Genomic DNA, 22,607 nt, shown 5'->3' on the forward strand with positions numbered 1-22,607 from the left:
ACTAACATTACATTATCTCACTATATTAATTGGATTAACACATTATCAAGGATAAGTACTGAGTGATTAACACTGGTGTCCTTGGATTCAATTATGGGTAAATGGATTAGTTGCCTTTTTTATGAGGTTTTAATTGTTCTTTACCGCCAAAAGTGCGGTATTCTAACGTTAGTTTAAGGAGGGCTGGTTGGCCTAATGTGTGAGAGGTCTAGATGTGCATGTAAAGAAGTTTGACACCACCCTCTTCCACCGACCCTACCTTTTTTTTAAAATCTTGGTTTTCCAACTTATGTCTTAAAATACATCTTTACAAACAATTTTTAATTTATTTAAAAATGATTAATGTTTTACTACATAAAAACTTACTGTATACAATGATAAAAAATAATTTATTTTACCTCCTTGAATGTTTAGATAATCCACATATTTAGATAGGCTGTTGGCATCTACAGTACATGCATTATAAACAGACCTCTCCAAGCCTCTCTTAATATAAATATTATTATTATTAAATTTTATTAAATTTAATTCTTTCTTGATAAAACAAGGAGAGTATCTATTAATCCTTTTTGTGTTAATAATAATAGCCTACTTACTACTGCTGGGAAAAATAATTATCGTACAATATTAATATTATTAATGAAATACAGCAAGGTGCCAAGCCAAATACTCCAACCAAAACTATAGATGCATGTTGACCTACTACTAAACTACTATCTAGGGCTAGGCCTAGGCTTGTTTGGTTATCAAAACCACTTTGCGCGATCCTCCCGTGCTGCAGTTATACGTGATTGGTGTCCTCTGCCCAATCAATGCAGCGCTAGGCCTTAGCATATAGTGAGATGGAGGCTCGGTAGGTAAATGGGTAAACAGAGCTTAAAACTCACACACAAATCATAAAGTCAATTGACACAGTCTTTGAAATAAAATAATAATTATCATAATACTCACATATTGCAAAAGTGAAGAGGTAAAAAGACGTCTGAGCTAAGTGCACTAAAGATGTAGAAATACTGAAACAAGTATTCAACTCAAGCCCGCGCCCACACACATCGTACGCTAAAACCAAACAACCGCACAAAAAAATACAAACAACGCCCTTCTTTTTCTGAACTGCAAAGAAAGGAGACATTTGATTGGCTGGATTGCCCAGCCTGGAATCAAACATGTCTGCGCCCATGAGAAGTTGGCATGAGTGACAAGTTTCTCTCTATTATATTCAGATAATAAGTAATTACAGCGAATTGAGTTAAAGTAATATCCCTATGTGCCCAATTCATCTAAAACATCAGTATCTTTCTTTCTGTAGTGTAGGCTTAGGTCAAGTCTTAAAAATAGGTAGGGCATAGGCCTGGCCTCTCTATAGACTATAGTATAGACTATGGTGGTAGTAGGGACCTAGGCCTAGGCTTTAGCCTAGTAGTAGTAGCCTAGTTCTTGGCCAGCCCAAAATGTACAGTGGGGAAGGTGAGTAGAGAGTAGAGTAAGGCCTGCCGCCAGCTTTTATTAGATTTTCCAGGGAGTTTGGTGGTCCTCCATACATGCTTTTGAACTGGGTTGATGTGTACTAATAATAATATAAATGGAAATTGTCAAAACAAGTGTTATGAACATGTTAAGTAAGAAAGGTATGAAACTTGTTGAAAAAAAATACAAAATAAATGAATACATTTAGTATTCAAGTACAACAGGTAGTTGCTTATTAAGAAAAAGGGTTATATTATTACAGTTTGTCCATCAATTCAAGACCAACTTTAGATCTGAAAATGTTGGGTGGTCTCAGGGTTTGGTTTTTATTACAGATTATTAGATTTATCTTAAAAGATTAAAGATTAGTTGGCACTTGACTTTAAAAAGTGGGCTCAATTTAGAGGGATCTTGGGATTAAAAAGGCACAAATTGGAGGGCAAATTGTTTATTGAAGGTTTACATTTAATAACAACCTTTTAATTCAATATTTACAAGAGGTTTTTTTTTTTTTTTGTATTTCAGATGTAAAAATATGGTGTTCAGAAACTGATGCAGGTCATGCCTTGAAAAGGAATAAGTGGACAGAAAGCAAAACTTGAAAGATAGCAAAAATGACAATAAAAGATATAATTTCATCTCTGAGTGACAACCCTTACTTTGGAGCTGGGTTCGGCCTAGTAGGGCTAGGGTCATTGTTAGCTCTTGGCAAGAAGGGCTCCCAGTATGGAATGATTGCATTCCGCAGACACTTTATGATGACGTTAGAGGTACCAAGTAGAGACAAAAGTTACAATTGGTTGCTTCAATGGATAACAGCGTATGCTAATAGAACCCAGCACCTTAGTGTGGAGACAACTTTTCAACAAAGCCAGAGTGGTAAAATTAACACCAAATTTGATTTTGTACCAAGTCCGGGAAATCATTTTTTCAGGTATTATGGAAAAGGATAGAATTTAAATTATTGTTTAGCTGTAATGCAAACAATTTTTATTGTTATACTACTGTAATAATAAATACTATTTAATTATTAATACCGGTATTATTATATCAAAGTATTGTTATTATTCTTGCAAAATATTAAGTTTGTTATTGAAACTAATTTATGTTTAACATAAATTTGACTGTTAACTTCCCACTAGAGATAAATCTAATAATAATATATGTTGATTTAAATTTCTGCCATTTAAAGTTACAAGAACACCTGGATTCGAGTTGAGCGGAACCGGGAAAAGCAAATGATTGATTTACACACTGGCACACCATGGGAAACCGTAACGCTCACTGCAATTGGAAGAAACAGAGCCATGTTTTTTGAGATCCTTAACCAAGGTTAGATTACGGCGCCCTCAGTGGTGTGTTGATGAATGCTAAAAATATCTGTGTTACACAAATCTTTATGATAAATTTTACGTTTATGAATTTGTGCAATCTTTGATGTGGCAGAAATAAGTACAGATAACCCCAGCAGTCACCATTACTATGTTTTAAAGTCTGACTCTGGTCCAGATTTTTGAATATTTAAAACTAGGGGAAAAAGGTGTAAAAAAGGGCGGTTTAATACGCTCCTTTTTTTCCCCCAGTTTTTAAATATTCAAAAATCTGTATCTCCTTCAACGTTATCCAGTTTTTCGTCCAACAACTTTTTTCCGTCTTAGAAAAAATTAGTTTTACAGCATATCAAATTGTTTTTTTTCTCCAGAGCCTGACTTTAATATTGGGAGTAACAAAAGTAATCTATTGTTTTAAATATATTATTCCAAATTTTATTCTAAAAATAAACTATATATAATAGAAATAAATTAACTGTTATTTTGTTGACCACATTTGTGGAATAGCAAGAGAGATGGCTTTGGAGCAACAGGAGGGCAAAACAATTATGTACACGGCAATGGGCTCAGAGTGGAGGCAGTTTGGGTATCCAAGAAGAAGGCGGCCAATAGATTCGGTTATATTACACGAGGGCATTTCCAGAATGCTACTAGACGATGTGAGGGAGTTCAACAATAACCCAAAATGGTACTCGGATAGAGGTAAGGGTGGTTTTGGAGAGACTTTTCTATCAGTATATAGTATTTATTTTTGTATGTAGTAGAGCATCCAAATGATAATTGGATGGTCTTGGCTTTGAATCTCGATGAGGGAAATAAGTTTTTTCTCCAAAAGTTTATTAAAATAGTGTTTCTTTTCAAATTATCAAATTTGTCTCAACGTTTAAACCTCTTTGTCTCTCGGCTCATGAAGAAAGGCACATACAGTATCACATTAAGATATTTCTATGGAAAAGTTATTGCAGTGAAGGAGTGGATGGAGAATGGTTCCTGTGCTCCTCTAGATATGCAAAGAAATATCAATTTAACAAGTCACTTGACGTTACTCTCTCAGGTATCCCGTACAGACGTGGATATTTATTGCACGGGCCACCAGGATGTGGCAAAAGCAGCTTCATGTAAGTACAGGAGGACTAATACCCTATTCAGACTACACTCTGTTGCAATCGGTTGCGATGTAAACGGTGGACATCGGTGGTAATCCAAACCTGATTACTCCCGATCGCAATCAACCATTGCATTCAGACCAACACAAACTTACTTTACATTCTAGGGCCTAGGCCTCCGGTGGCTAGGTCTATGTTGACTAACCTCAGCCAAACAGTGCCTGTAAAATTTGTTGTGATTCGTTTCGATCGGATTCTGTGGTAATCAGGAGTAATAAAGATTGAAGCACCCAATCACATATGGGTAACAATTGCAATATCGATTACTATCGACTACTATTGGTGAGCTTTCACACATGCTTTTACTTTGCGATTGGGTGACGCAGTTGATACAACCGATCACAATGCAATCTAGTCTGAATAGGGTATTGGCTGTATTCTGATGTAATGGTGATGGTAGTGATAAAGGGTGGTCATGGTAGTGGTGGCGGTGATAGTGATAGGACTCACCATATTCTTATGTGAAACATTTTCAGTAGGCTAGGTTGATGGTAGCCACTGTGTGCTGAAATGTGATCTTTTCAATATTTGTTACCTGGTTTAATTCCATTGCCACTCTCCTGTCAGCTATTAGTGCAGGAAACTGTCTCCCATTTTACTACCCAATTTCACACCACAAATGACCACACCGAAAATAAAGCCTTCAGATTCTCATGCGGTGTTGTAATCGCCAGTGATGAATAGTGAATGAAAATATGAGTGGAGCTGTAGCTTGGTGGTATTAAATGCTTGCTTTCCAATCCCAGGTCCTGGGTGCAAACCCTGTCACTGTTGTAGGATTTTTTTCTCACGGCTAAAAACAACTTCCCTCCATTCCCTAAGCCTCAAAAAGAGACCTGGTTTATATAGTATCATTCCATCCTGTAAGTGGCGAGTGTACTTGCTGTTGAATGTAAAGGAAATCAAACAATAAAAATCCATGTAATAGGCCTACTAAATTTCTCAGTTTTTAAAATCTGTATACCATCTTTCCCTCATACCCAAGTTGGTAGTACCACTGCCGATTGGTAGTTAGTCACCATCTTTTTTCTTTAAAAAATATGATTTAAGTAACACAACGTCATTTATTCAAATATCTTAGCATGGCCTTGGCAGGTGAACTCCAGTACAGTATATGCGTGTTAAATCTGAGCGACAGAAGTTTGACTGATGATCGGCTGAACCACCTGCTGAATGTCGCTCCCCAGCAGAGCATCATTTTATTGGAGGACGTCGATGCTGCGTTTATAAGCCGAGAAGAATCAGAGGAGGGTAGGTAGATGTAAGGGTACTCTGTATGAAGATAAACATATGGGAGGATAGTATTTTGTTACATTTATTTAATTTCCATATATATTGGTGAGTCGATTGGCCTAGCGGTTTAGGCAGGGGTGCTGCAACCTACAGTCATATTATTGCCGCTGGTTTGCACATGCTTGCCAATGGTTCTGGAGGTGGAACAAGTCTTCTCGGATAACTGTAGGCCCAGTGTGCAATTGGCACCCAGTACCTCTTTCGAGACAGATGGGGGTTGCCCCGGTGTACTGGTCCATACTTCCCCTGTTGTGGACAGAGGAGAGGGGCTAGTACCGGTTTACAGGGCAGCTCTGACACAAAGAGACCTTTAGGGGGAAAGTAATCGAATGTTCTGAGTGCTCTGATCTTCATGAAATAGTGCTATATAAATGCTATAATATATTTTCTGGTGGGGTGGGGGGGGGGAGGCTTGAGCTCATAGGCCCGAGCAGATTTTTTTTTTAAATAGGGACCTCTGGTCAGGAATGGCACTCTCAGACTGTAATAGGCGTAGGCCTTGGTCCCCCCTTTTGGAAATTAAAAAACAAGAAATTATTGATCGTCCGAAATGCCTCCAGGAAATTGGAAGTGTTGTCTCTCAATTGGCCCCTCCCTTTTGGACATCTCTGGATCCGCCCCTGAATTGTACAAAAAATTAATTTGTACATATTCAATAGCCTGTAGTAGATTTTCAGGTCTGTTGAATCTTTGAATCCTATGTTTCAGTTGCAGGGAAATACCAGGGCTTGGGACGCGTCACATTCAGCGGCCTGTTGAACACGTTGGATGGAGTGGCTTCAACAGAGGCTCGTATCGTTTTCATGACAACAAATTATATTGACAGGTAATGCGTCTCTTGAAAACATTTATTTCTATGTCTTGCCTTTTTTTTTTACTCTGTGTGTTAGTGGATGATTGTTTTCTTTTCTGTGGAAATCAGTGTCTTAGCACTGAAAGTGTTATTTCAGTATAAAGACAGAATAAATAAAAAATAAATAATGTTTTTGAAGGCTTTTTTGTAGCAAGTTTATTTTATATATAATTCCCACAGAGTGTAACTCACTGTGTTTAAGGTGGAATCAGTACTGTATCGAAGTGTCTTGAAGTGGGGGTGCTGATGGGGAGGGGGAGGGGCTCGATGATCAGTTGAACGAAGCGCAAGCACTGATGATTGGGGCTAGAATTTGGTATAGAGGGTGCTGTTTCATGTTGCAATGTATAAAATTCCTTTATTTAAATACATTTTTTTCAGACTGGATCCGGCGCTTATACGACCAGGACGTGTTGATGTCAAGCAGTTGATAAGCTATGCAACATCCTACCAGCTTCAACAGATGTATCAACGATTTTATCCAGAACTTGGAATAGAAAAGGCCAAAGAATTTGCAAACCTTGTGACAAAAGCTAACAAGAACGTTAGTGTAGCATCTGTACAAGGCTTCTTCATGTTCCATAAGAACGACGGGCTTGCGGTGTTGCATAATATTGACAAGATCTGGAAATTATAGTCACAGTCGAGCGTAAATGAACGTACAGATTATCAGTCAGCGAGTACATTTTGGCTAATAGCGGATGAATATATCAAAATAATAATAATTTTATCGTGGATGCAAGCTAACCAATGAACTCACTGTAGAATGCAATATTACTGTATACAAATATTTTTATTTGTGCAATGGGAAGAATATTTTCATGAACTGAATGTTGCACAAGGTGTAGTACATTTAATCTAAAATAAAAAAAAAAACCTTTGTGAATTGAACAGTCTATCTTTCAAAGAATAAAAACATTGTATTAGGTGGAGGCATGTAAGGAACTGGAATCAAATTACATAAAGAATGGTGCAAATCAAGAAAAGAAATAGTTCACTACTGTGTTAAATGTGATAAATACCCAATGTCATGTGATATTAATCCACCAATCAAATGACAAGGATTTGCAACTACACAAGTGATTTATTTTCATTCTCATCCAATCCAGTATCATTGGCTTTTTCACAACTGGCAGGATGGAAAATGATGCTTTATAAACCAAGTCTCATGAGGCGCAGGACTTTCATTGAATTGTATGCCCAGGACCACTGGATATCTTACTACTAAGCCTCTCCTATAAACCAATTACTACGCTCTAGTATAAGTAGGAATTATGAACCAAACTGGTAAATGGTTTATTTCTTTATATGGAGTGAATCTGTGATTGGTGATTAATATTGCTTTGTACTTCCTGGGTTCAAATCCTCACAACAGCTTCACTCTATGGCTCATATAAGCCGTTGGGAACAGTATCTTGATACTGTACAGGTCTCCAAAATACAGGTCTCCCTCTAATCAAATCCAATCCAATTACAGATTACCTCCAATTAAAGACCAGTTTTCTGTGGTCCCAATCTAACAAATGTCTTATCATTCCAATTAGAGACCAAAGCTGCTAAAGCCCATGGAAACCACAGTCCCAAAAGTGGTCTTTAATTGGAGGGAGACCTCTATAAAAATTAAATACAGTACTAAAAAAATTATAACAATTCAAAAATGTCAAGCTCATAAAACCATCTACCAATATTCTTAACTAAAAATATATTTATAATTTAACAGTATAAATAAAAAGTATGGTAAAATGTTTACAAATGGCTTTTTTTTTTTGTAATTTTACAACACAAGTACCGTAAATGCCCGAATAAACGCTGCAGCGCTTATAAAATTCTTGGCGGCTTTAGTGCGGTGCTTATTCGAGAGCGGCGCTTATTTAAAAAAACATTGGCGTGGCCTTTCCATGCCTATTCCCATGTTACCTATCTTGTGTGTTCCCGTAGTTTGGTAGGCATATCATACACCCTATATCCTCATAAATAAACGTTTATAAAGATATGCTTGTTTCTTCATTGTGTTATTTAATCACTTAAACACTGGATAGGCTACATTTTATATATTACCCTGTTTTTAGGGTGTTTGATTGCACACAGATGCTTATTAACTCGAATAAGTGCCGCTGCGCTTATTCAAGAGTGGGTGCAGCACTTATTCAAGCATTTATGGTATGCAACATAAATGTCTCACTTCAAAGCTAATTCAAAGAGTAAAAGTAAATATATGTAAATTCTTATCTGCTCTTGGTGACACAAAGTTGTCAGCAGATTGTCAGTGTGTGAGGCTGTGCGTGGCTCAACGTATTACAAATGCGTACCCAGGTAGTAACGTTTAAATAACAAACTAATCAATGTTTATCCTTATTACCACAACACCATGAAAGAAAACAGTACTGTACAATCGAATACAATTTGCTGAACTGCTTCAATAAAACTAGTCTTGTCTCTTGTTTAACTCTGTATAAATAACCTGATGGAAACATTATTAAATTATAGAAAAAAAATTTAGCCATATTAAGAAATATTTGGTTAATTCTTCACATTATTGCTGGAGAAAAAACAACTTTACAACTTTAAATAATTGCTCACACACCAAATTGAAATATAAAATTGAGGAGAAGCATTGTAACCAGATGAAAGGGGACGATTTTGGTGTGAGATACGTAGTCCAGGGGCCATTCTAGAGTTTGCAATTTATGCAGGCATTGCAGCCCAAGCCCTCTCACTTTTCCTCCAATGTGCATCCAACACTGACCTGACAAATGATTTTTACACATTAACGACCTCATCAATGCATGGATATTCAGTGTACATACTATAGAATGTATTCAATACAACATTCTTTTCCTTAGTAGGCCTCGGCCAAACTTTCTAGGTTGACTTATTTATACCTTTGGGTTGCGCATGCAGTAGAAAAACATGGTGAGGTGAGGTGAGGCGAAATAAAATATGTGTACAAAGTGCATTCCCAAAGAGAGATGACGGTGGGATTTGAACCACTGACCCCATTGTTACGAGCCTGACTTGCAAACCATTGCACCACTAAGTATGTCAACAATTATCCCAGTCAGTGATGACTATTACCAATCCTGGTATTTTGAAACATTTCCCCAACCCCTTTTACTCACCTACCAGGAACTACCCTGTATAAATTTAAGCTAAACCTGGCTTGAACTTTACCTATGGATGTTAAATTTACATAGCTTCGTTTGGGATCATGCACGCAGTTGTATGTAGGAAACAACTCTGGCAGATCTTCTGTACTTATGTGCGGGGTAAATTGCTTCTGGAGCTCAAAATTAAATTTGATGTGTTTTCGACAAAACTGATGATCCAAAGACGATGGACTTGCAATGTAAACCTCCTTTTCATAAGGTTTATAAATTTCAACTTCTTCAAAAAGTTTTTCTACAATGTTGTGCATGGTCATACGATCAGCGCCTGCCAAATCATACACGCTCAAAATGTTTGACAGTTTCTCAGCCTCAAAATTGTTTGTATCATCAAATTTAGGCTCTCTCCAGGCTAGAAGGTGTTCAGGAGGCATGTACGTGTGATAAAACATAATATGATAGTGCACAGGTTGGTTATTAGCGACAGGTTTGGAGACTATGTTGTTAAGGTGTCCTAAGCAAGGGATCAAGCCACCTTGATGTAAGACACCAAAAATAAGACATGCCAAAAGATTCCAAACAATCCACGGCATGTTTGGCTCAAAGGTATCAGGGGACATGACTAACTTTGAATATAACAAAACAAGTGGGACAAGCAGTGGAATAAGAAACCTAGGCTCTTGGTGAGGAAAAAATGAGAGCAGGAGCAGAGGGGTGAAAAAGCTTAACTGGAAAAACCCCCGAATAGGGGCTATTGATGTCTGCCCCCAACCGGAGTCAACCCCCAGAATAAAAGCAGTGATTTCAGAAGCAAAGCAGACCAAGAGAGGGAGAAACAACAGGGGGGAATTGACCAGTATGTGGGTTATATGAGGGTGTAACCCGTGTTCTTCAAGATTCGAACTATCTAAGTTATATTGAAGAAAGTTTAATGGTGTCACTGTTAAATTCTGGATGAAATTTGAACTTAAAAAATCCACAAAGCTATGTATACAGCAAATCGATGAGGTATCAAGGGTCCCGTAGTAGCGGGAGTCAGCAACTACGAAAATTATGATGCTAAGCACCACGCCTGGGAGAAGTTTAACTCCATTTGTCAACATGTTAGAGAGCAAATTACAGCTCTTGTTTGTTGCATCAACAGCAAGCCAGAATAACATCGGAACTACAGCAAAAATTACAAAAGTTGGTCTGTTAAAGAAGCCTGCAATAAGTATTACAGAAATATAAAAACATTTGTTACTATCATCTGGTATTATCTCATCTCTTTTTTGCTGAGTATTTTCATCTTCCTTATCCCCTTCACCCTCTTCATTTAAATCAGACTTTTCATGTCCAACAAAATATGTTTTTCGTGTGTCTATCACGAGTGCGAGTAGGACAGAAAAGAGAATTGCTTCCAAGCTGTTTGACATAGTGCGCGTGTAGAATACCAGTGTCACGAAGGAACTTGCGAAAATAGTCAAGCATGTGGTGGCACTGAAATTAAGGATATTACACATTTTATAAATGGAATAGTCCATTATCAATGACATTAGTGTCATGATCAGTCTTGGCAGGACAACTAGCATAGCTGAGGTGATAGTGATGAGGCCTTGTTCATTCAAGAGATTCAGCATTTTGAAGACTATTCCACTTGTAATGTAGGGAAGGACCACTGAACGGCAGGGAAATGTTGAGTTGAACTCCCATGGCTTCCTCACCTTATAGCCAAATGCATCCCCTGTAGGTCAAAAAAAATTATCTGGTCATTACAAAAACAAATATAAGTAATGAAATTGCAAATAGCAATAATAAAAGGAATAATTATTATTTATTTTACCACATAGCAGATCAGAAATTTAGATTCTATTGCTTAGTTTGCAAACTACTGTACACCTACAGAAAATAAGGCTGAGCTAGTATTTACAATATTCTTCCATATTACAGTATTCATCTCTTTTTTTTTCTGGTATATACCCCATCTCAATGCATTTATTCACCTAACTCAGACCCCTTAGCTGCAAACTGTACCAATTATTATTTGTGTAATTTGATGCTTTTAAGGCAATTTAAGATATTTTGTATTTTTATGTTAAATAATCACTTTGATTTTTTTTTAATACTACCAGAAAAAATATCATAGTAATTATGATGGAAGGCAACAATTAGGTTTATACTACCTTATTCTTTTTATGCATAATCCTTTGAACAATAGAAAGCGCTATGAGACAATTTAATAAAATGTGGAAAAGACAGGCCTATGCTGTATTCCCCAATCTGCTTGCCTTTGCCAAAGCTGATTTTTCACAGAATGTTTAATCAATTTTAACCCCTTTTTAATGTTTTTAGCCTTTTTAACCTTTTAGCAGACTTTTGTTTTTAAATTTTTGCTGTTTCCTCTGTGATTTTATCTTTTGTGTCTTGTTTTAACTTACATTTTAACTGTGAACAAACAAGAAGAATTTAAACCATGTTCTCACTGTGTTTGACAATAAAAGTTGAATTGAATTGAATTGAATTGAAGTAATAAAAATGATAGCATATCCCTTTTGCAACGTTAAATCTCGTTAAAACCAAGCCTGTGTTAAACCATAAACATAAACCAAGGATGAGTCTTGTTCATGTATGTTCCTTCACCAAAACTACAGCAAATACTATTGTCACCGCAATGCTTCTACGAAATGCACACTCCCTCCCCAGAGGCTTACTCCCCTCCCAAGGCTAAAAATGTTGTCTCTGTATAACTCACCTGCCATAGGCTCAGTGTTCTGAAAGAATTCATCAGGATGAATGTAACCAGTCTGTAGCAGGATACACCACAAGATTCTAATAGCAACTAAAGCACACCACGTTCGATAATCACCCATAATGTCCTAGCAAAAAAAGACGCGCAGTTTAGTCAACATAACATTTTGATATATTATATTCAAGATATTAGAAAATGAGCGGAGTTTAAATATAATCAATTACAAAAATCCCAGAGACTTAAATTTCCTTTAGTGACTAAAATTATAATAATTAATCAGTCAACAATATTTTTATAATATAATTTATAATATAAGTTTGAAGACAGAATACAGTATTCAAAGATTACTTAAATTTTAAAACAACAATGGAGAGATAAATTAAAAAATAATTATTACAGAATTTGAATGGTACTATGGATGCCTGGCTAGTTAGATTCAGTCTATAATTATAGTCAATTTTATTTTTAATTGGTGGATATTTTAATTAGCTAAAAAAAAGGGTGTTTATTTATTTATTCATTCAACTTTTTTTTATGACGGTAGCTATTGCAGCGAGGAGGCTGACTCAAAGAGGCCCTCACAACAAATACAACACATATACAGTAACACAAGTAAAATACACGGTACAAAAAAATACAGATAGCACAATGATAGAATTTCATTAAAATTATAAACGATTTCAATAAACATTTCAAAAAACAATATATAAAAGTTAACTTTTCTAACCAATCAGAACAGGGCCAGGTCATTTTAAAACTAAGGACTGATTTTCACACGAATGTTTTAGCCATGGCCTACTTTAATTGAAGCAAGCTAGGTGAGTGCTGCCCACCCTACCTGCATTGCAGTGCTGCAGCTGCTACTACTACTACTACTACTAACAACACATGCCGCAGAATACGCCTTTTTCACGAATCGGTAGACATCTTAAAGTGATGACAAACATTGCGAATCAGTGGTGCGTAACCAAATAAGAATCATGAAATTTGCCCTTATAATACATTAATAGCTGAAGCCTCCAAGGGGAGGGGTTACTCGTGTAATGGGAACACCTCTCCCCACCTCATGACCAAATTCCCCCGTTTTTTACTATCAAAATGTTAGCATGTATGAAAACTGCATTATTTTAAAAAAAAGTAAATACCTGTATGTCGATTGAAAAAGATTTTATTACGAACTTAATAACACATTAACCCTGTCTCTTATACACATCTAGATGTGTATAAGAGACAGGGTGTAGACTAGTCTTTTAAGAACATTTTGCTGGAAATTTTGTTTAGATACGACGCCCCATTATAGAGTTATGATTTTTTAAATAACATGATGTCAAAAAATCCGCCCAAAAGCTTATCTTATTTCTGTTGGTTACGCACCGCTGATTCGCAATGTTTGTCATCACTTCAAGATGTCTACCGATTCGTGAAAAAGGCGTATTGGCTGGAATTTTATACGATTGCATGGGGTCTTTGACACATCAAAACCAACCAAATACATATTATTGTCCCTAGCATATAACAGGGAGGTGCGACCTACCAAATCCATTCTTTCTAGGGCCTAGGTAGGCCTAACCTTAGGTCTAGGCCAACCTCCTAACCCCGCGCGACAGCCACATGTACACAGCACCACGTCCACGTGGTGGGAAAGGCCGCTTGTTGTTGTAAACTGAACAAAAACGAAAATGGTTTGAAAGCCTACCTACCGTCAATAAAATAGCATAAATAAAGCCGTTAATGGGGTTCAAAATCAGACCAAATATTACGTTTTAATATAAAAGTGATTTCTTGAGTGATAAATTTGACTTTAATGCAAGCATGTATCTTTATGTAGCCCTTCCTTCCGGTTACATTCTGCGTCATCCCTCGCGTACTGTTTGCTTGTGTTTTTTTTTTTGTTGATGCCCAGATGAGGGCGTTTTGTTTTCTCATGCAAATTACCCAAAGAGGGCGCGAAGTCCAAACCCGCCAGATTGTTGTAAACAAAAACAAAACAACCGATGAGAAGCCGAATACCATTTTTGAGGTTTTTGAGCTGCCGAAAAAAGTATGTTGATTAATTTTGTGTACTATATTTAGAAATTAGATTATGTACAATGTTATGTTTTTGTACGCTATATCATTTTACAACCGTTTAGTCCTAAGTTCAAACGGTAATCAGGAACACTAGCAGTGTAGGCCTAGGACCAAGGCTAGACTAGAGAGAGTAAGTACTGTCTCCTCTCAGTGTCTGTAGTGTAGGCCTAGAACTTAGTTTTAAGGCTTAGTTTCTTTAGACCATGTTTAGACTTAAGCCTACAGGTAGTAGCCTACAGGGAGAAAATTGTGATACAGTATGATTGAACTAACAAAGTTAGTTATGACTATGAGGTAGGCCTAGATTAAACAAATGATGATATTATGATGATAATAATGAGGACGATTACGAGGATGATGTCAATGATAGATGATATATTTATATTATAAAATATATAGCAATTACATTTATTGTAAAAATTGAAATATTAAAAATTATTCATATCCCTGGTATTATTTACTAGACTAAAAAATCATCATCATAATGGAGCCCTCAACATCATCCCGCTTTACTGCAATGTCTTCCGAGAAATCTTTAGCTGAAGATGATACCATATCTGTAGAGGTTGAAAAATGCAATGAACTGGACAACAACGCTGTTGTATCAGAAGAAGCGTCTGAGCAAGAGATGTTCATCCCTTCATCATCAGTCTGTCCGAAAACCCCCGATGCAAAAGCACTCAATAGAATTCGTGATCGATATGGGAAGCAATACTGCTCAACACCACTCACAACCCCCAGGCTCACTCCGAGGCTAGGTTTGATTGCTGAAGAGGACCGCCTAAGCATCACAATAAGTGATGTTGATTCGACCAAGGAGGAGGTCACCATCAGTGAAGACTCACCCAAATCAAAAAACAGTGTTTTTAAAGTAGTACTCGCAGCAACAACTCTAATCTTTATGATGGGATTCCTGTGTGGATTTTACCTTTCGTCTTCGAAGGCAGAAGCTGGAATTGAGCTCAGTGACGGAGACACTCCTCCTAGTGTAGAACCTGAGTTGCTTGACCAGTCTTACACTTTGGATGAAGTAATGAAATGGGCAGTGGGAAATGTTAGTGACACAAGGTTGATTCGAAATTACAGGTAAATTGGTATTAAATATTAATTATCATTTTTATATTGGAGGGTTAAAAATCTGAATGATAGATAAATATACATAATCTCCCCAATCTCATAAAAAATATGATTTTTATTAACCTTGTTAATACTGCTTACACTGTACTATAGCTGGTTATTTTAAAAATAATTACCATTTTAAATAAATCCAACCAACAGATCATTTGGCAATCAGCTATGTATTACTGGCTCCCAATGTGACTTGAATTTAGCCAATCACATCGCAGAACTATGGAAAACATCTGGGATTTCTGATATCATCCAAGAGTCAGTGCAAGTAGTCGTGAGCGTTCCAGACATTCGAAAAACAAGCTCACTGAAGATGGTTGACTCCTCAGATGGCAGCATTATCCTACAACATCACCTGTATGGACATGATACCAGTGAATCGTCTGAGGTTGAGGGCAGTACAGTGTTTGATGAGTTAGTTAATGAGACTGTGACAGTGGCAGGGGTCACAACTGTTGAAGCAGCTGAGATCACAGACCCCCTGCAGTGGCCTTTGTCAGACTTTGTACCATTCTCTCACTCAGGAAATGTACAAGTGGGTCAACCTTTTATTCTATCATCAAGTTTTTTTATTATTTTCATACAATATTATTAAGAAGTGGAATTACTGTATTACATTATTTAATTTGTAATTGAATGACTTTTAAGTGAAATAGCTCTTATTTAATAAAGTTGTTATTATTATTTTATTTTTATTGAAATTTATATTGATATTATTATTATTACTGTTACAATTGCCAGTATTTTTATATTGTTGTAATTGTTAAATTATTATTGCTATTATTATTTTTGTTATTGTTTTGATTGTTATTATTATTATTATTATTATTAATATTGTTGTTGTTGTTGTTGTTATCATTATTAAACAAAATATTTTTTATTCTTTATCTCAGGGAGAACTTGTTTATGCTCACTTTGGTACACTGGAGGATTTTAACACATTAATAAAAATGAAGATAGACACCAAAGGAAAAATTGCCCTTATTAAGAATGGACTAAACCCAATATATAATAAGGTGACTTTTAAAATTTTTTTTATTGCATTTAAATCTAAAAACCTGTGCAGACTATAAAATTTTATTTTGACAAAAACATATGACATGCCTAAATATGGTCATGATGACATCACATCATGAACAAATATAGGCACATCATGACTATATATGGGCATACAACAGTTTTTGTCAAAGAAAACTTGATAATTTGGGCAGAGCTATAGTTTACAATATATTTTTTAATTATTCTTGAGATGAGAGATGGAAGTCAATAATACTGAAACTGTATAATACAAAATAATAAATTTAAAATATATATTAAATTTAGCTAAAAAAATATAAATATTAAAATAATAATTATTATAATTACAATATATTTTTATATATCCACATGTAATTTATATTTAGGTAATGCTTTGATCAGTTTGTTATAATGTTCTTTATTTATTTACAGATAATAAATGCACAAGAACATGGTGTTGTTGGCCTTCTCCTTTATGATGACCCATTGGTCAATGAGAATTTACCCAGAATTCCTTCTTCATTTGATGTCACAGGAATTATGGGAGATCCCTTCACACCATCTTTGCCAGCCAATGGTAATCTATTTATGTTATTATTTTTAAAGTTTGTTAAATATATATTGAGTGTAGTGGAATTTGAAAGCATCAAATTGTTCTTATTGTACAAAGGTTTCAGAGAAGATTTTAAAGTGTTCCTTACCTACTATGTGGGTCCATAGGTCTATACTCTCTGAAAGTTCCCTCCCTCCCCCTCCATGGTAGCATTAGTGTGTTAGCCATTTTTTTACTATATGATTACACACTTGGTGATTCTTTTGGCTGCTACCAAGAATGGGGGGAGTGATGGTGATTGCTTTTTTTGCCATTCCCTGAATCTGCCATTGTTAGTGAAGATCATTCCCTGGTTAGATGTTTAGGTTGGATGTGGATGCAATAGAATCTAATACTGTATTCTAAAATATGAAATATTCGAAATTATGTTCCAAAATGTTTTTAAATCTTTCGTGTGTTAGGTGTGTATCAGTTACTCAGTGATAATACCAGTCTACCAAAGATTCCTGTACACATCATCCAATCAGAAGTAGCGCATGAGTTGCTAGGCAACTTGGCTGGGAAAGAAGCACCAGAAAGTTGGCAAGGAGGGTTCAACTTGACTTACCATGTGGGCAAGAAAAGTAAGGATGAAGAAAAAAGAATAAAGTAAAGAATGAAGATCAATGAAAGAATAAAGGAGAATATAAACCAATAAAATAAAGAATAAAAATGTAGATTGCACTGCAGTATCAATATCCATTTTATATATAAATAACGTTTGATTGATTTTTGTTTTAAATTTTGATATAGAAAAATCAAAGAGCATTGTAGAGCTTGAAATACACAACAGTCAAGAAGTGACTCTGATCAGTAATGTGATTGGTACAGTCAAAGGAAAACTATACCCAGGTAAGGATTGAATAAATATAAAATAAATATCTCGATGATTTGATTTTAAAACCTACTTTGTCACTGCAAAATTTGTCTAAATCTAGTTTTTCATCTCTCATGTCTAGATCTTCATCTTCTTTTTTGGTTTGTGACAAATGATCTTTAGAACACATACTTTAATTTTACCTATTAACTCTTATGCTGTATTTTGAATATTACTTAAAGCTAAATAAAATAGGTTACCTGCCCTAACTGAAATATGCATTATGGGGTGGGGATGTTAATCCTTTGAAGTTTTAGTAAGCAGCATTCACTGTAACCTAACCAAACTATACATTATGGGATAAGCATTTTACTCCACAAAGGTCCCATTGACCTGCATATCCCTATCCAAACTATGGATCATGGGGTAGTTTTTTTACCCCACTAAGGGCCTTATGTCCTACATACACCAAACTATTCATTGTGGGTAGGGACATTACTCCACTAAAATCAAGATCAGCATACCCAAACAATTGGTAAACTGTAACATAAAAGAAAAACTTAAAAAAGAACCATCAAAGATCTCAAAGAATATTGTGAACTGAATTTTAAAACTAAAACCAATTGGGCTAGACTTTTTTTATACCATGTTTAGTGAACCCACCGCTTGCCAAAAATGATGCTTTTGTATAAAAATACAATTTTATTTTTGGTCAATTAGCGCATCCGCTGCCACGAAAAAATGGAAATTTAAGAAGAAAAAGTTTTTCTTTGTTTTCAGTTTGCTCATGCTGCCTTCAAATCTCCAACAATAAGATATGTATATTTCTTCAAAATTATATAAATTTAAAACATTTAACCATTGCATTACTACACCGTTTACATTCACCAAAAAGTTTTATTTTTATTTTCTCCTCCATCTGGATATTTTTGTCAAAACCAATTTTTTTTTGCCCACTCTGATGATCATTAAAAAAAAATAAGGTCGCGAAACAAGGTATAAAAAAAGTCTTGCCTTACCTAATTAAAATTCTAACTTTCTTACAGATGAGATTGTTCTTATTGGAAGTCACAGAACATCTTTCCCTGATGATATCCAAGCAGCTGAGAGTTCTGTCTCTATGGCAACTGAATTAGCATCTGTGATTGGGCAGTTACTTCAAAATGGCTGGCAGCCTGAGAGGACCATAATGCTATGCTCCTGGGCTGCCCATGAATATGGTTTCAGTGGATCAGTAGAGTGGATGGAAGTAAGCTATAATTTACATTATACAAGTGATAACATGATAGAAGTGGCTTAGCTTCATATATTATCTTGCAATCCACCTCACAAATGCATTTGTACAGTAATCATGAAAATTCAAGTTTCGTCGGCATTGTAGTGTTTAAATACACTGTAGTTTATTTTGTTTATGGTTTTTGATAGGCTTATATATTTTAATACATTTTTATAATGTTTGAATCATTTTTCATTCTTCCAAAGTCTCCTGCAAATCATCTGAATCTCTCAACAAATCAGTAGTCTTTACCCTTCCAAATAAGAGCAATAATCTTCGCAAACTAATTCAAACTAATCCTTTACAAATTAAACATTTTTTTACTACTGCATTTTTAAAGTCAGTCTGAAGTCAGCTAGCCATGGCATCACTGCATACAGAAAAATACAAATATGTGTTAGGAAAGCTCATTAAACCATACTCACCTCTAAAGTGGCTCCTCCCAACTTGGGAGGACTGTGTCATCATTAGTGCACCTCCAACCTTCTGCTATACTACACTACATCATTCTATGACCATTTCTAACTGCCATATGCATAATGCATTTCTTAGCTTCTATGTCACAAATTTCTAATTTTGTATTGTATGTTGTTGTTCTTATTCTTCTTGGTCTTTATACTGTTCATTCCACTTTTATTGCTCATTTGCTGAATTTCCTCAATGTCTTCAGAAAACTTGACGAGGTGCGTATACCACTTTTAATCCTTTTATAACACAAATATTTCCATAGATATATAATCAATAAAATACTTTTAAACGTAAAAAAATGATAATTAATAAATAATTACATTTTTTTTTCCATCAGAAACATAAGAATGGACTGCTTCAAGATGTTGTTGCTTATGTTGATATAGATGCTAAACCTAGTTTGAGAAACAACATCCATGTTGTATCATCACCTTTTCTAAGGAATTTGGTCCGCAAGAGTGCTCAAAAGGTAATGCAAAATTAGTTATCAAAAACTAAATCCACATAAATTTAAATCAACCAAATTTTCTCATCTTTGTTTTATGAAAATCTAACTTTATATTGATTTTCTTTCAGCTTGGTATTCGAGTGAACTCACAGGAAGAATTGTTGACCTTAGATGGTGACCATGCTCCTTTCGCTCATCACCTTGGTATTCCTTCACTCTCGATGTCTGCAGTTTTACCCCTTGACAAGGTATACTTATTTAGTAGTTTCAAGATTTTTAAAATATTACCACCCTTCCATCATCCCTTTTTTCCACAAATAAAAACAATCAAAAATCCTGTAAAAATGTGAACAATCTTGTAACCAATAAGAATCTTTGTATGTGTGTGACATCTTTGAGAAGCAGCGGAGAAAATACCTCATCCGTATTTTTTGGGGAAAAAATTGACTAGTATTTATACTTATCCTTAATATGTTAGATTATTGTAAAGCCTCGACTGTCCAGTATTAATCTGGAGTCAAGCCAACCAGTGATTAAAGCTAATATAGTGAAGTGTTTGCTAAAATGTAATCACTAGGCCCTCATATGTATTTTTTACTTTACCTTTATCAGCATACCGGTGGGCCTAGTGGCACAGTACCAAGCCTCTCTGTGGCAACACAGTTCCTAGCCCAGTTGACAATGTTGCTGAGCAGTTATGATGTGTTGCCTCTCGATCTGAACACATTTGTTGATGAGGTGGTGGGATACTACAGGATACTGGAGACACAATATGGAGACCGTCTTCAACAGCAAGGTGTTTCTCTGGGTAAGATTATGGTAATTATTGTGCTGATTAAGAATGCGATTATGATGATGTGAAAGATGATGGAGATAATGATGGCATGGTGATAGTAATAATGAATTTGCTTATGTGGGTATTGGTGAAGATGCTGCTGATGATGATGATGATGATGATGATGATGATGATGATTGTCATCATGATGATCTAATGATTGTCTTTGTTGTGTTCCAGTGACGAAATGAATAAATTATATTAAATTGTCATGCTGATGTGGCTAAAGATCATAATATAAAAAAAATGATCAGATTACAAATAGGCCAGGAGCCATAATAGTAACTGATTGATAAGAAGTGCAAATAACACCTATATGATTTTTTTCAGATGTACAGTATATAGCTTTTTGTTAACATAAGTTAACTTCTGTGATGAATTAAAAAAAAAAAGTATTGATGATAAGGTTGGTAATGGTGGTTATAAAGTTATGATGACCAATGGACAGTTAACGGAGTCTTATTTTTATTGTTCTTTTGTCAGAATTTCTCAAAGAGAGCATAAATAAAATGTCAGAAGTCATAAGTTCACTAGAGCAGCCGACAAAACCAACAGAACTGCAGATCATGCAGGTTAACAGGAAATTCAGAAAACTTCAAAGAATATTTATTGACGAAAATAATAGCAACTTCATCAGGTTAATATTTTTTTTGCCATCTTGATTTTCATGTTTATTATTTTATAATTAGAAAACCTGTAAACTACATTTCTGTCACCAACAGAAAAGTTAAAAAAACAAGTTCTCATAATCTCGAAAGCTCTGATGAGGGCAGTATAATAGAGGCAGTAGAGCTAATTTAAATTAGATCTATTACATTGTTAGTTTAATACTATTTTCAAACCTTCATCATCTCTGAAAAGTAAGATGTTTTTCACTTGTACTTAACAATTTGTTTTTGCTTTTTTCAATTTAGGAACATGCTGCTTGGAAGGAAGTCTGACTATTCCACATTCCCAAGACTGGAAGAGCTTCTCGATTCACCTGATTTTCTAATTATGCAAATAAAACAACACCTGGCAAAACTGTACCTAGCATTTGAATCAGCAACAGAAGTGTTGTCATGGAAACCTTGAATAAAATACCTTTTGCCATATTTACAGTACTACATAGTGTTTACAGGGTCTTCTCTGAATTTAGGAACTTGTATTCTGCAATTTTATCATTATTTTCTTTTACTGGACATGGACCTTGTATAGCCCACCATCCCCTGAAGCAACTATTGCATGCCTTTATGTATATGAAACGAAAATGTTCAACCCTCTGAACCACAGAGGGCAGTTATTGAATCTAACCAGTTACGTAAAGATTGCAGTGGTTCAGTCCACACATAATTCCACCAGTTTACCTGGGCATTTAAATACTCGCGCCATAGAGTAGTAGCGCTTTACGGTATATACATTTTCCTATATCCAACACAAGGCGTTCATATGGGTAAACCCAGAGGTAGATTGTATTTGGTCCTGACTAAGAACATTGCCGGCCCAGGCAGACATGATATGTTACTCTCAGATGAAAATCCATTTGATTAGCCTACAAAAACGTACCTGTGTACTCCACCGGCTGATGAGCATGCTGGCGGCATGTCAGTGGCAACAGCAGCTTTAGCAGCTATGCCAGATACATACCAGTAAACTAGTACAGTATACTGTTTTCAATTATCAATAATGAAATACTGTAGGAATATCCTACATTGTATAAAAGCTAATTGGCTTGTTAATTTATGTATTGTATTTATAGAAATAAATGGGCTTTCATGGACACCAAAGAACATTTTGATGTTTATAGCATTTAGTATTTATTATCAGAGAATCATTCTTGTACACTGCAGTTTTATGTCATTCCTACAACAGTGATGTCTCCAAGACATACAACTGGGACGGAAGTTATCAGAGAATGCTCGTTTCTTTTATTTTATGCGTAGGCCTCCCTGGCAGGGGTAGCGCCAGAATTTGACCGACAGGGCATGATATGCCCGACAAGAGCAAAGTGGGCATAATCAGGCGTCGCTTAAAA

At 35.6% G+C, this 22,607-nt stretch overlaps 4 protein-coding genes across 7 annotated transcripts in view; 2 read left to right on the top strand and 2 right to left on the bottom strand.

Moving 5' to 3' along the window:
- The window catches only part of LOC117123244 (calpain-5-like), a gene marked incomplete in the record, with an annotated part of 27,422 nt that extends 26,327 nt beyond the window's left edge, over positions 1-1,095 (bottom strand). Inside the window, 1 exon segment of the mRNA XM_033269103.1 lies at positions 952-1,095.
- Positions 1,096-1,125: 30 nt separating this feature from the next.
- LOC117123263 (mitochondrial chaperone BCS1-like) lies at positions 1,126-7,096 on the top strand. Of its 4 annotated transcripts, none has more exons than XM_033269123.1 (8): positions 1,126-1,230; positions 1,993-2,401; positions 2,660-2,799; positions 3,306-3,500; positions 3,853-3,916; positions 5,046-5,215; positions 5,966-6,083; positions 6,492-7,096. In XM_033269123.1, exons 2-8 carry the CDS (start codon positions 2,082-2,084, stop codon positions 6,745-6,747), a joined length of 1,263 nt encoding a protein of 420 aa, XP_033125014.1. In that variant the 5' UTR covers positions 1,126-1,230; positions 1,993-2,081; the 3' UTR covers positions 6,748-7,096. The 4 variants fall into 4 exon arrangements, with proteins under 4 accessions (XP_033125014.1, XP_033125022.1, XP_033125030.1 ...); XM_033269131.1 differs by having other exon boundaries at positions 1,131-1,230; positions 1,985-2,401; XM_033269139.1 differs by having other exon boundaries at positions 1,162-1,254.
- Positions 6,979-13,820, bottom strand: LOC117123253 (GPI mannosyltransferase 4-like). Its single transcript, XM_033269113.1, has 3 exons — positions 13,643-13,820; positions 11,946-12,069; positions 6,979-10,937 (listed from the first exon to the last, which is right to left on the bottom strand). Exons 2-3 carry the CDS (start codon positions 12,061-12,063, stop codon positions 9,226-9,228), a joined length of 1,830 nt encoding a protein of 609 aa, XP_033125004.1. The 5' UTR covers positions 12,064-12,069; positions 13,643-13,820; the 3' UTR covers positions 6,979-9,225.
- A 62-nt stretch (positions 13,821-13,882) lies between these two features.
- On the top strand, positions 13,883-22,362 carry LOC117123238 (aminopeptidase NAALADL1-like). Its single transcript, XM_033269088.1, has 13 exons — positions 13,883-13,983; positions 14,477-15,098; positions 15,291-15,675; positions 16,034-16,156; positions 16,590-16,734; positions 17,172-17,333; positions 17,503-17,601; positions 18,613-18,815; positions 19,648-19,779; positions 19,887-20,006; positions 20,371-20,566; positions 21,077-21,230; positions 21,508-22,362. The coding sequence occupies exons 2-13, from the start codon at positions 14,497-14,499 to the stop codon at positions 21,665-21,667; spliced, it is 2,481 nt and encodes an 826-aa protein (XP_033124979.1). The 5' UTR covers positions 13,883-13,983; positions 14,477-14,496; the 3' UTR covers positions 21,668-22,362.
- Positions 22,363-22,607: the final 245 nt, after the last annotated feature.

This window comes from Anneissia japonica, unplaced genomic scaffold, assembly GCF_011630105.1.
Source record: "Anneissia japonica isolate Jap-2015-1 unplaced genomic scaffold, ASM1163010v1 scaffold288292_len1863012_cov191, whole genome shotgun sequence".
NCBI classification, from domain to species: domain Eukaryota; kingdom Metazoa; phylum Echinodermata; class Crinoidea; order Comatulida; family Comatulidae; genus Anneissia; species Anneissia japonica.